Genomic DNA, 14,530 nt, shown 5'->3' with positions numbered 1-14,530 from the left:
CTTGGAATCTCTGCAGAAGAGAAATTCCTTTATAAGAAAAATGTATTTATTTCTTTCCTGAATGCATAAAATAATCACCCTGAATTCTAGAATGTTAATGATAAAAAGCCATTTTAGATTATAATTATTTAGTCCAATCTCTTAGTTGTATCAACAGGGCTCAAAAAGGTCAGGTGACTCACATGGAGGTCGTGCAGCGGGTAAACTGAGGAGCTAGAGCTGTAAGTCCCTTATGTAGACACCACATGTGGCTGTTGACACTTAAGTTCAAGTTAATTCAAAAGAAAGAAAATTTGAAATTCAGCTCCTCTGCCACACCAGCTACATTTCAGTGCTCGGTAGCCCCATGTAGTAAGTGGCCGGTGCAAGTAAAGAACTTGCCATCATCACAGGGAGTTCTATTGGGCAGCCTGAGGCTAGAGGTCAGAACGCAGATCTTCAGTCTCTAAGCCCCATGTTCTGTCCTCTGCTTCTGACCTCCCTGGTTTCCTTCATGAAATACAAGGGATTCGGCAAACCTACGGGGAAAGCATATGATCTGGCTTCTCAGGTCCCCATTTTATGCAACTTAGAAATCTCATTGAAGTTGAGCCACTACCTAGGAAATGATCAGTGATGCCACTGGTCTGCTTATGAGAGCCAAATGGACTCCTTGTGTGGTTACAATGAGGAGATGGAAGGTTTTTTTAGTTTGGTGGTATGGTTCTATTTAAATATCTTAAACAGAAGGTGTTTCATAAAGCGGGCCAACTCTTGTGTGTTCCGAACAAATATATTACAACTTCTTTTAAAAAGCACATGGCCAGTGACCCTTGCTGCTGACCTCCAGAACGTGGCCACCCCAAGCCTCAGATGTATAGTGTGGCCACTATAAACAGCCATGGGCTACACATTTTGAGGCCTTGGGAGAGGAGCCCATGGAAACTTCTACAGCAGTGGCATGGTCAGAGCACAAGGCCAGAGTCTGATAGAGTCGATGTCGACACTGGCCAAGCCCACCTAGGCCCTCCCTGTGCTTCTTCCTCTCTCCTTTCTCCACTGAGACAGTCAGAGGCAAGGACTAATGGCCCCTCTAACATTCTCTGTGTTAACAGAGGACACGTGGCTTAGAGCCTCCCATAAAGCATGACATTATCTATAACTGCTCATTTTTACATCAGTGGCTCTTTACATTTTGGGGATTACAGACCCTCTAAGTATCTACTGAAAGCTGTAGATCTTCTCCCCAGGAAACTACATATATGTACCTTGTGCTCCATTTTGTATATCATTTCAGGCCATTGCTGGCTTTGAAGCTGGAAGGGGCCAAAACCCAAGGAATGCAGGCAGCCCCACGAAGCTGGAGAAAGCAAGAAAACATAGCATCCTCTAGAGCTTCCAGATGGGAACACAGCTCTGCCAACACCTTGATTTTAGCCCAGAGAGACCTATGCCAAACTTCTGACCTCCAAAACTACAAGACAATAAACTTGTGTTGGTTTAAGTCACTATATTTGTGTGGTTATTTGTTACAGCAGCAATAGAAGCTAATACAGATTTTGGTCTTTAAGGATCCACTGAAACACAACTTCCCAAAGACGATTCTGGCCGAAGAGTCAAGCTGTTGTTCTCCGTGAGCAACGGCAGACGCTGCCCCAGGCTCCAGGGGACAGAGCACAGTCGGTAAGTCAGCCACAGGCACCCTAGACGATGCTACTGCCAACAGAAGACACACCTCTTGCCTGCTCGGGGCAGAAAGGACACACGTCCCAACCTGTCTTTTAAGCTCCTCCCCACTCCTTGCAGGACCAGACAGCACATGAAACAACATCATCTTCAAAATCAGAGAATGGCAATGTCTGCGACACTACAAAACCTCAGTGAAGGAGAATTTTCAGAAATCATGTTTCTGAGGTTAACTGACTTTTGAGGTCAACAGATAACAACTAGACAACACGCTGAGTTTCAACCATCCGTTCCCTCTAAGGATGCGCCCCACACTGGGCTCTATCCTTCACAACCGAGGACCTGGCAGAGCCTGGGGATCAGGGGTCCTGTTGAGGCTCTGGCGGGGGGACACAAGGGGCGTTATTGCAAGAGAAGGATCAGGTTTGGAGCTGCACATCAGACCCAAACTCTCTCCCAGACGTGCCTTTGAACAAATCAAGTCCCACCCATCAGGTGGTGGTTGTGCAGTTTCTCTTGTTTTCCCTGGCTGATGGGATGCATGGGGCAGGAAAGGGGATGTCTATGTGTATGTGTATACATGTAATGTGCACACACATTTCATTCCTCAGAATAAGCCTGAGGGATGGATTCCCATTTGTAACCCACACCGATGGAGCATGAAGGGACTAAACTGTTTACAAATGTAGGAGGGGACTAACTGGATTTACACAGAACACATCATGGTCACGTGCAAATAGAGGATGTGGTTTAAACTTGAATTCCAAGCAGTAACAGAGACTTTCATCAAAAGAAAACCCTCCACCACCACCCTGTTGTAACTGTTCCTAAAAAATGTCTGGTCCCCAAAGCCAGAATGCCTGCGCTTTCCTGTGGCACCTGCAGCGGCCTCTTTCCGCTACAGCCGTTCTGCTCTTTTGATCTGGGATCGCAGAGCCTATATCATCTAAGGGCTGGAAAGGTCTTCGACTTAAGCGATACCAGCTTACTTTAAATGTCAGCTGATATCTTTCTGTTGCTGCCCAGAAGGAGAGCTGCCTTGTCCAAACCAGACAGAGACCAGATCCCTCACAGCCCCACTGACTTTCTTTCTATGACCCTCAGAACTTACTGGATTCCAAAATATCCCTTTAACTTCCCCAGAGATTTCAAATTAAGCAGGATTTCAGAGGCTCGCCTATCTGGTGTCTACATGGGAGCATGCGTGAGGATTCTTCAGAGACCCGAGGACCAGCTCCTCAGCCCCAGGGAGAAAACAGGACTCTACTCCCTGTTGATATAATGAAGCCCAGGGAGACGTGGCTGGCTAAATCTTGAACAAACACTTGAAATAACTTGTCCTACACACCAAGCAGGGCATATAGGAACAGCCCCAGAGGCTGGGCCATCTTGAGTTAACTCTTCCAAATTGGTGTCCTATGGCACTCAATCCAGAGGGAGCCCAAATCCCCAGGGAAAACCATTCAACCTGTCAGCCAAAGGATGCCCTGTTGACACATTCTGTGCCAATAACACTGTTTTTCTCCATTCCCACCAGGGCTCAGCTTTCGGAAAGGGAAGTGCATCGATTAGCAGCTGTCAGTGACCGACTTCCTATGGCTCTGCCCTTTGCTGAGCTGTCGCTCAGCCAAATAGTAGAATAATGCATTTGTTTGGTCCAAGCCTCCTTTGTGCCCCACAGGGAGTGTGGGTGAGGCCACAGATTCTCTCTCAGCTGAACTTAGCCTGGCCGGGAACAGTAAGGAGGTGGGGTGTGGTACTCTCATCACCGAGACACACAAAGATGACAGTACACCAGTGTAACAGCTGCTGCTGCAGCTCAGAGCCACAGGCACACCTCCCGAACCGAGCTAGGGGACCACACCACCAGCGCCACTCACAACCCCTGGCAGAGGGCTTCCAACACAGTTCAAGGCATTTTCCCATCTGATTCTCATAACCTCGAGGGAAGTAAAGGAACTATCTCTTGGCCTGTATCACGAAAGAGGAAACTTGAGATACCTCAGCTTTCCCAGAGTCACGCAGCTGGTTAGGGAGGGACTCCAGACAAGATGCCACCTTCACCAAGGGCCAGCCCTGGCTCCTCTATCTCCTGGCGTCCTCAGAAGAGGGCTTGGCTCTGAGTTAACAGTGCCATTTGTTGAGCACTTACTCTGTCAGGCACCGCCCTAGGCATTGTCTGCAGCTCCAGTTCTTACAGCTGCTTTCTAGGGATGCTATAGACCAACATTACAGATGGAGAAAGGGAGGGTCAGAGAGGTTAACTGACTTACATAAGGCCACACAGCTGCTGAAGGATGGAACAGGGATTCCAAGCCCCATCTATTGGCCTCAAGCTCTTTGTACTAAACCACCGAGAAGAGGGCCAGTTCTCCCACCCTGTGGCTACCGGATGAAGAAAGCTACCTCATGGCCACGTTGCTGCCGTCGATCACGATGGGTCGCAAGGAACTGGCTGGGCCTCTGCTCCTCTCTTCTGGGTCCACTCCCAGCCCGCGCTGGGCAGAGGTGGGGGTCCCACAGGAGCCCCGGGGGATGAGCAGGGGTGCAGCGCCAGCCTCATGGGCGCTGGGGCGGCTGCCCGTCTGGATCAGCTCCTGCAGCATGTCGTTGACCAGGGCGTCCTCGCCCAGCTTGCCCAGCACTCTGACCACGTCCTCCCGGCTGTAGCCCAGCTTCTGGAAGAACTCCATCTTGCTCTGGCGCTCCATGCTTGGCCAGCCACCCGGCGAGGGTCCTGCCGCCGGCTTCTTCCTGGTGGAGCCCCAACAGCATGAGCTAGAGAGAAAAGGCATCCATCAGGTGCTTTCTGGGCAGCCAGGCTGTGGGCTTACTGCGTGCAAATTATGTGTGCTCCTTCCCCGCCTTATCTGTCAGGAAATTATGTCGACGCCTGGCCCCCTGGGGATTTTCAGTTGCTCAGTGAGGTTGAGGAGCCACAGAGGCAACCACCTTGCTTTTACTAGTGCTTCTCCCAAGCCTTCTCCCCACTCACAGCCCCTCAGGGACCACTGACCACAGGCACCCAGGGCAGCAGAGAGGGCCACGCAGCCCCCAGAGTCGTAGGTTGACACCCTAACTCCAGTCTCTCAGAATGCGACTGTATTCAGAGACGGGGCATTAAGGAGATGACTGAGTTAAAGTGAATATCAGTAGTGTGGGCCCTGGTGTCCTTATAAGAAGAGATTTGGACACAGATGGTTACAGGAGGGAAGACTATATGAAAACACGAGGGGAAAGGCCATCTACAAGCTAAGGAGAGAGGTCTCAGAAGAAACCAGTCCTGCCAACACCATAATCTCAGGCATCTAGTCACCAGAACTGTGAAGCAATAATAATAATAATAAATACAATATAATAAATTATATATACACACACACATTTATATATATGTCATCCCTCAGCATCCTGGGGAGGCAGGGAGATTGATTCCAGGACTCCTGCAGATACCGAACTCTGTGGATGCTCAAGTCTCATATAAAATGGCATAGTATTTGCACATAACCTACACACATCCACAGGTATACTTTAAAGCCTCTCTAGATTAATACAATGTAAGTGCTCTGCAGATAGTTGTAAATGCAACGTAAGACCATGTAAATAGCTGCCAGTGTGGCAAATTCAAGTTATGCTTTTTGAAAATTTCTGGAATTTTTTTTAAAATATTTTCAATCCACAATTGATTGAATTTGGGGATATGGAGGACCAATTGTATACACATTTTATATATATACACACACATACACATTTATATATATAAATGTATACACATTATTTATATATATATAAATGCCAAGTCTGTGGCATTTTATTGTGGCAGCTTCAGCAAATGAATACAGCGCTTCAGCTGAAACAAGGGAAAATGCCCCTGGTGAATTCTATTCCCAGAACACGATGCTCTGACCCAGTTCAGCTCTGTGCACTGGCCCGGCTTTCCCTAGTGATTAATTCAGATCATACTGAACCTCTAAAATGGAAGGTCCTAACCCAAATGTGACCCTTTCCATTCAGACATCACTGCCTGACCTACACCTTTGGGGCGAGGGTGGGGGGCAGGGGGCTGCACTGCGACAGACGTTTGCCAAAAAAAGACGATTAAGCCAAAAGGAACACTCTGAACAGACTGGGTCCCTCTCTCTTTTCTACTGACGAAGACCTACATCTTTCAGAAAGCATTTTAAAATATAGAAATTACCGTGAAAATACATTTACTGTGAAAAAAAGAAACCATGTAGACAGATAAAGAATAAAAAGCTATGCTGTCTCCTTGCACATGCCCCAGTCCCGCCTGCCTCTCTCCTGCCTCCTTCTAGCACTTGTCCTACGCGTTTACCTGCAGGTCTGGAAGGTACACACATGTATTGTTTTAGGGAGGTTGTTTTTACGTAAATGTGTATCGTATTGTACATATTGTCCAGCAATTTGCTTTCCTTATTCAAAATGCATTTTGGAAATCTTTCCCTGACAGTTTATCTGTTCTGCTGCCTACTGTACCCCCAGCATTTAGAACGGTGCCTGGCACAGCTGACTCTCAACGCATATTTGTCGAATGAATGAATGAATGAAGAGTGGTCATATGCCAAATGATGGAAATTTAGATGGTCTTTGATTTTTCCCTGTTCCAACTCATGCTCAACACACACTGACGCACATCTGTCAATTCACCCTATCCGCTTCTCAGTGTTACAGGTTCTTCATCTTCAGTCCTAGTCTCCTATTGGAATCCTCTGCAATGTTCTCATCTCTCTTCTGGGTTCCCAGAGTGGCTTTCTCCTTTTTTTTTTTCATGGCCTCTCCTCGTAGTGCTGGAACTTGAAGAGAACTCACAATACCTGGGGCTGGCAGGTCAGGGGCATTTGTCAGCCAACCTCCTGGACAGAGATGCCTCTGCAGCAGCCACCACCTGTCAGCCCTCACCTGCCCAGTCCCCTGATGGCTAAAACGCTACAGCTGCCGCCCAGATCACCAGCAACCTCCTAACTGCCACACCCAACTGAATCTTCACATTCCTCGCCTTATGCAACCTCTCTGCTGCTGACGACTCTGTGGACCACTCCCTTACTTGTGACTTTAAATCAAAAAATTGGGGGCCACCTCCTTCTTGAAACTCTCTTCTCCCTCAGGTTGTGCAGCTTGGCCTGGATCTCCTCCTAAGCCTTTTCAGTCTTTCCTTAGCTTCTGCTGACTTGTTCAATGACAGGGTCCTGCCCAGGCCACATTCCCTCCACCTCACACCCTCCACCAGCCCCTAGATCCGCGAGCCCACAGCTCACTTCCTGCTCAGACCTCCTGCAAAGCACCAGGCGCACACAGCTGTAAATCTGCAAGCTGAGTGCCACACACGCTGTTCAATAAAGTGTCGTGAGAACTCAGAACGCTGTCACTCACCAGACATTTGCTGAGTCCACTTCAGTGGTTCTCAAGGTGGGGTCCCTGGAAACCTGGTGGGGTAGGGAGGAGCCCAAAACCCTTTCAGGGAGTCTATAGGGTAAAAACCATTTCCATACTAATGCTAAGATGTAATTTGCTTTTTTTCACTCTGATTCTTACAAGTGTACCATGAAGTATTCCAGAGACTACACTTCATTGTGATACTGCAACAGTTTGAATACGAAAGCAGATATGAGAGGACATCTGTCTTTCATTAAGCCAGATATTAAGAAATTTTCAAAAACGTAAATCAGTGCCAGTCCTCTTGCAGATTTTTTTGGATCTGGAAAATAGAGGGGTTTTTTTCATAAAAAGACATTATTTATATTAATATAATAGGTTTGTGATTTTAAAATAAATGAATATTTTAAAATTTCATAATTTCAGATTCTAATAAGATACAGAGCAATAGATAGATACAACCCACACAAATAAAATTTCTTTGGGGTCCTTAATAGTTTTTGAGAGTGAAAGAGGGTTCTGAAACCAAAACATATTTTCTTAAATTTAGAGCTTCTCAATAGGTATTTCTAGATAGATGATTCCATGTTGGTGGCCTATAAACGTGTCACCCAGGGCCCCAGGACAGAGGCCCGGTGTCTTTCCCTCCCTCAGCCCAGCCCTTCTTATGCCTGTCTCCTACTGCCCGCCGGCCCCACCCAAGCCTCAGTGTCCACCTTCTTCATCCCACACCCAGTGCACAGCAACGGCCTCTTAGGGGGTCCCCTCCTCAGTCCCGTCTGGCCCAGCCCCCATGTGTAGCCAGCACTGTATTTCTAGAACAAGCCGACCATGTCATCTCCTGCTTAGAAAGCCTCTGACCCCGTCCTGACTACAAGAAAGACACCAACTTCCTAAGCAAACGGCTGAGCTGTCAGGAGGCAGCGCTGACCCCTGTCCACCTCCCACCCACCACAGGTCCACCTAGCCCTTTCTCTAGAACCACGCTGAGTCTCTCCCAGCTCCCCAAGCATTCCAGAACGTTCTCATCACTGTGCTTCTGCATGTGATTTCCTCTCTACATGGAATGCTCTTTTTGGTTTGGCAAATGTCAGGCTTCAGCTCCAATGCACTCACAGTGGTCTCCCTGACTCCGCAGAGTGGATGAGTGGCTTGGGCATCTCATGTCCCAGGCACTTTGCTCAAACCTCTGTTATGACACATCAAATTGTCATTTATCTAGTTTTCAAACTGTGACTGGCTCTCTGACCTCTTTGCACCAGAATCATCAGCACCTGGCATAGTGCCTAGTGTATCCGAGGGGGTTAATAGCTTTTTCTTTAATAAATGTCTAAAGCTGAAATTATCTTCCCCCCTCAAATATTTTTTCTTGGGTTCCCATCTCATCAAATGGCATCCCCCAGAGCCCAAAGAAGAAATCTCAGTCACTTTGACTTGTCCCTTTCCCTCGCGTCTACATGCAGTTAGTCATTAATACTACTTCCTGGACATTTTCTGTAACCATGGTCTCTTTACACTCACACCACCCATGCCCGAGTCTGTCCCTTCCTTCATTCGTCATTCATTCATTCATGTGACAGACACTGATCACCTTCTAGGCAGCAGGCACTGTGCTGGGGCCCAGTTCTAAAAAGACAAAATAATAACTCAGTCCAGTTTCATTTTGTTCACAAGCTATTCAGGAAAACAGACAGAAAGTGTGAACAATGAGCCAGATATCACGATGATGAGCAAATTAGAAAAATGTGCTTTCACAGCTCAGGCAAGGATGACTTCTCTTCCTCGGAGGGGAAAAGAAAGGTCAGGGAGGCCTCACAGAGCTGGACAACCAAGGACGAGCTGGACTTCCCCATCAGAGAAGGGCCACGTCCCCTCCACGGGGCGCCCGCTCCCAGGTGGGCTGCCCGCCAAACTCCCACTCACAACAACCTTGGTCAAGTTGGGCCACTGACCCAAGACCTCCGTGTCTTCCCAAACATCAATGTCCCTCCATCCTACACAGAGTAGATGTCAAAACCCTCAGCATGAGAGGCAGGGCCCCTCATAGCCCGCCTGACCCCCACTCCACTCCAGCTGGCCACACGTCTCTAGTCCAGCCTCGCTTTCTCCTCCCTGACTGGTGACCAGTCCTTTTCTCTCAGAACGGTTGTTCCCTTGGGTGGGCATCTAGCTTTGGCCCAGGCTCTGTAGAGGAAGGGGACACTCATCCATCTGGCAGGCCAGCCTCACTCCAGAGGTTGCTCCCTGTCCCTGAAAGACCCTGGTCTCCTGGGCCCTCAGGCCTTCCTTCAGGGTTCCCTCTGCAGAGCACCTGCTCCTCCTCCCTCAGGCCTAACCCCACTGTCACATCCTCCGAGAAGCCCTCCCAATCCTGATGGTCCCTGCTATTCCCACCGCCACCTTCCCTGCTTATGCATGCACTGTAGCTCTTATTTTGGTTTGGAAGAAAGAGAAAGAAGGGAAGCTTGAGAGGAGGGGTGGGAGAAAGGAAAGGGCAGGGGGCAAAAATGAGACAGAAGGAAAGAGAAGAGAGACAGTACAGGCAACATGAACATAAACGTTAGTCTTCATGTTGTTTTTCATCGTTTCCATGTCACTTGCATGCAGAGACTTGAACTTCCCATTACCTCAGGCGGGTAGAAGGGGGAGATGAAAGTATTCCCTTCTCACAGATGAAGAAACTGAAGCTCAGAGTGGCACAGAGCAAAGGCTACACAGCTAGTAAATGTCAGAGATTGACCGTAAGGAGATGCCGCAAATAATGTGTTGCTTTGAGTTGTGTTCAAGACAGAGGCGACACCTTGTCTTTGCAGAAATGGAAAATATAACTGGGTCAGGTGACTTCTCTTTGGTCACCAAGTTAGAGCTACAAGGAGAGTTCATTTGGTTTGCAGCTATGTATTCTGGTATGACAGAAACATGAACCTTTTCAAAATGAAAGCACTTGGGGCTTTTACCTGGGGTGGGGGAGTGGGAGTGAGGCCCCACGCTTGGCAGCTCTCCTGAGAACCCTCAAGTTCCAACAGAGTGCCTTTTCCGAGGAGACTTGAAAATTGATGCGTGGGACAGAATTAACTGAAAGAATTCACCTACTTCAGAGGCTTTTTTCCCCCCTTGAGACTTTAAAATAACTTGGTTTCTGTTTAAAATTTCTAAATAAGGGAGAACACTGGGGTGGGAGTCTCAGTTCACAACCCCCCACCCCCTTCAGCCGTGACAGTCTACGAGCTGCAACACTGCGGGCAGCTACTTTTTCCTTTCTATTTTTAAGACCTGAAAGTATGAACAATTTCATTTTGGTTTTCTTCCTCAATCTTGACTGGAAGTCACAAACAGTACAGATGATTTAGTAACACTTTCAAAGTCTTTCCAAGTCTCCTGAGCTCTTACAGTGGTCAGCATGCCACGTTGGCCTGTGCTCTGCCGTCCAGGCTGTGGAGGCGGGCTCGGGGCCCGACAGAGCAGCAGGAGAGGAAGGGAGGAGTTGGGGGGGAGTACCTCACAGGTGGAAAGATGGGGTCACATCAGATCTAGAGTCAGCCAATCTGGGGGGAAGGGCCAAAAGTCTGTAACCTCTGGCTGGAAGAGCCCTTGAGGAAGAAAATAAAAGAGAAACAGAAGAATGAGACAATGAGAGGGGTCGGAGCCGTGGAGAACCAGCAGCTCCCACGGGCACTTGGTTTCATAGTTAGAAGGTGCCTCCTCGTACATCGTCTTCAGAAGTCCCAAGTCCCTGGGACGTGGAAAGGGCTACCTCCCTACTCATGCAGCAGGTGAGGAAACTGAGGGAAAGAGAGGTTTAGCCACCCAGGAGCCCACAGCTAATGGATGGGAGAGACTAGACCCCCAAGGGTGATAATTCCCCACAGAGGGTGCTGTCCAGGGCCGCTCAGGGGTCACAGAGCAGGGCCAGCTCGCACCAGCCCTGGAACGAGTGCACTCAGCACACGGCTCTGACCCCCAAGTCTCTGTCAGCTCTGGAGAAATCGACCCCATCCAGCCACCAGAAGTTGCCCACCATGGTGAGGAGAAAGTTCGAAGGGTCATGCACAAGTTTTCTGGTTCAGCTCAGACCTAGAGGCTCTCAGGGGAGTTGTCAGAGTTTGAGGAAGTCACAGCGAAGCAAAGACTTCAGCCCATGAGATTTGTGGTTTTGGCCTGGCCTTTTTTTTTTTTCTTCTAAGGGAATTATAATTTTTTTAAATTGTGGCAAAATACTCATAACATAAAATTTACCATTTTTAACTGTTCTTAAGGGTGCTGTTCAGGAGCATTAAACAACCGTTACCACCATCCATCTCCAGAGCATTTTCATCTTCCCAAAACGAAACTCTGTCGCCATCAGACTCCCCACCCCACCTCCCTCAGCCCCTGGTAGCCACAGTTCTACTTCGTGTGTTCGTGAATTTGCCTGCTCTAGGTACCTCATGTAAGTGGACTCACAGTATTTGTTCTTCTGTGACTGGCTTATCTCACTTCACATATGTCTTCAAGGTTCATTCATGTTGATACATGTGACAGAATTTCCTTCCTTTTTAAGGCTGAATAATACTCCATTGTGTGTATATGCCCCATTGTGTTTATCCATTCACCCTTCCATGGACCCTTGCATTGCTGCCACCTTTTGGCTGTTGTGAATAATGTTGCTATGAGCATCCGTGCACTGGCCCAGCCTTTGTTTTCTCCCGGGAACTGGTCCCCTGCTCTGCTGAACTGCCATAGGTTACTTCGGGGGTACACTCAAGTATTTACACCCTGGTCAATACCACAGGGCAACTTTGAAGCAAAGTTTAAAACAAAACCCTCTACTCTATGCCACTCTCAACCTATTCACTGTCGGGTGTTGGCACTCGTGGCTTGACAACATCTGGCCCTGGAGAGGAGGTCATAATCTTGGGGGTCAGGGCGACCTCCAAGGAATTAGCCAAAGGAATTAGCCAACATTATATTCATTGCCATCAGATGAAGACTTATTTCAACGTCCTCATAGGCCTCCTCGAAGCCCACAGACCCATCCCCTAGAAGAGATGGTGTCTGGGGCTGCTGCCAAATGTTCCTGATCTGCCAGGAAACGAGACACCCACAAAACAATTTCTAGTCTAGAAGATGCTTTCAAGAGCATGGAGACAGGTTTCAAGTGGGCCTGAGAGTTTTATTCCTTCTGATTTTCATAAAATTAAAACAGCTTCTAAGACCACAGCAGGAGTTTTTACTTAAACTGAAGAGTTTCCTCTGATTACTCTTTCTCCTGCAAAAGCCCTCTTGCTCAAAAGCCCTTTTTCTCTCTGAGCCCTCAAAGTAATGTAAGGTGTGGGAGGTGGGATTGCTCAGGATACCTACTCATCCAAGAACTGCCCTCCATCCATCCCCTCCTCATCTGCTTTGCCTCTCTCCTCCCACCCCTGGACCCAAGTCTGACAGCATTTTGTGCCAGGGGACAGCACTCACCAGCCGGGTGTGTCGTGGGGCCCTTGCCGCGGACACCCTGCTCCCCGCAGCTGGCCAAGCCCCCAGCAGCTGTCACACGCTGTCCTCCCAGCCAGCCAGGTGTCCCGGGGAGCCACTTTGGGCCAAAGCTCCACTTCCTTTCGCCAGAGTCACATTCAGCTGCAAAGGTAGTTTTGCTTTGTGTTTAAAAAAAAAAAAATGGAAAGGAAGAAAGCAATCAAATGAGGGAGGGAGCCTGAAGCCTGCGCCTCAGTATGAGTCACCGAATCAAAGTTCAACAACCACATGCAAAATGCACTCAGTGAGGACACAGGCTGGCCGCACGGGAGCCAGGAGACCACAAAGTGAAGAAGAGCATGAGCTCTCCAGGCGTGGGCACGTCCGTTACAAGTTCCCGCTTCTGCCACCAGCTGAGAAGAGCATCTGATCCTAGATTCTCCTTAGGAGGGTGGGTGCTGACAGCCATATAAACAAAACTGCATTAGGAGTTTGGAGTAGCAGACACATGCTATTGCATACACAATAGATGAACAACGAGGACCTACTGTAAAGCACAGGAAAGTATATTCAATTTCTTGTAATGAGCTATGAAAAGAATGTGAGAAAGAATAGATAGATATATGTATAACTGAATCACTTCACTGTACACCTGAAACTAACACTGCAAATCAACTACACTTGAATAAAAAATAAAATTAAAAAAAAAGCACCCTACAGTGTGCAGGAGCCAAGGTGGGCAGGACAGGGGGACGACAGACCCGGCCGCGGAGACACACTCCCCAGGAGCATGAGCATGTCCCTGCCATTACAAGGGTCCCAAGCAGGTCGCACAGTTCTTCGGGCTGGAGGACCAGAGCACTGGCCTCTGTCAGGGGTCATGTGACCCTGGGCTTCTCTCTGCACCCCTGCCTGGGGTGGGCAGCCGCTTCCCTCTCACTGTAGCAGGTGGAGCCTGACCCAGACCCAGTGATCACAGTTCTCCAGAGACCACAGAGAGCCACAGACACTGCATTCTATGGTCATTTCCTGCACTGGGGGATGCCCATCAGGGGTCAGAATAAGAGGAAAGAACACAAACCACATAGCAGCCCACTCTCCAGCAAATGACTATGTCTCTAAAGTGACTTGTCCAAGGACACACAGTCATAGCTGGACACGCTGGGTTTCGAGCCTCGGAGTTGGTGCTGAGGAAACAGGACAGTCACCAGTTACTGGTGTTTGCTGCTCTTCTTTCTTTATTTCGTATCGTATCCCACAGACGATCGGAGGCAGTCTGGAATATTAAAGCACAGAGAGCAGGGGGTTGTGGAAATACAAATTAAAAGTGCAATCAGAAAACATCAGAGAAAAAAAGAATGTTTTGCTAGAACCTGGATTAAAACAGTCGCTTCCTTGGAGCAGTAATCCCAGCTTCAAATTTTCTGGCACCAGGGATTTTCTAATACCAACCGCCATTCGTTCAGCCCCTCCCGGTATTTGGTGACCTCCCATCAGAGTGTCCTGGTGCCCACAACAGCTCTCTGGCACAGGAAATATTATTCCCATTTTTGAGATGAGGTAATTGGGGCTGGGGAAAGGTAATTAAACTGCCCAAGTTCACTCAGTAAGTAATTGAGTCGGGATTGAAACCCAGAGCCACCAGGCTCCATCATGCACGGTCACCCGTGGCCTCTCAGCTCCTAAATCCCTAGTAAAACATGCATGGTTTTCAAGAGAAATCAATATTTTCCTGGGATTAAATTTTAGGAGAAGTCTAAGTCCTTATATGGAATAACGTATCAGACAATACCTTCTGCTCAAGTCCTACAGAAGGTGTAGAGGGTTCAAATGCCCATCCTTCATCAGAGGCCTTCATAAAAAGCTGAGTCGTTTCAACTCAGGGAAGGGCTTCTATGCGGAAATGAGCTAACACTGTCCAGGAGCCTTGTTCTCTGACTGTCTAACTGTCTAGTGGAATAAAGCGACAGCCACATACTGCCAAGGGGCTCCTTGGACAATCTCCTCCAAATACCAGACACTGAGTCAT

General features: G+C 48.3%; 1 protein-coding gene across 3 annotated transcripts in view; it reads right to left on the bottom strand.

The window, feature by feature from the left end:
• ZC3H12D (zinc finger CCCH-type containing 12D) overlaps window positions 1-12,728 on the bottom strand; it is a 30,436-nt gene extending 17,708 nt beyond the window's left edge. Inside the window, exons 1-2 of one of the 3 annotated variants that reach the window (XM_064486591.1) lie at window positions 12,505-12,728; window positions 4,072-4,443 (exon numbers count right to left, since the gene is read on the bottom strand). In XM_064486591.1, coding sequence (XP_064342661.1) covers window positions 4,072-4,376 — 305 coding nt within the window. In that variant the 5' untranslated portion in view covers window positions 4,377-4,443; window positions 12,505-12,728. Of the gene's footprint in view, window positions 1-4,071; window positions 4,647-12,504 lie in introns of those variants that run through there. The other 2 variants (XM_064486590.1, XM_031456522.2) reach the window with 2 other exon arrangements.
• Between the last annotated feature and the right edge of the window lie 1,802 nt (window positions 12,729-14,530).

The sequence above is a fragment of the Camelus dromedarius genome, chromosome 6, assembly GCF_036321535.1.
Source record: "Camelus dromedarius isolate mCamDro1 chromosome 6, mCamDro1.pat, whole genome shotgun sequence".
Lineage (NCBI taxonomy): Eukaryota > Metazoa > Chordata > Mammalia > Artiodactyla > Camelidae > Camelus > Camelus dromedarius.
Note: the sequence above shows the minus strand (reverse complement) of the source record. Positions and strands in the feature narration are given on the sequence as shown.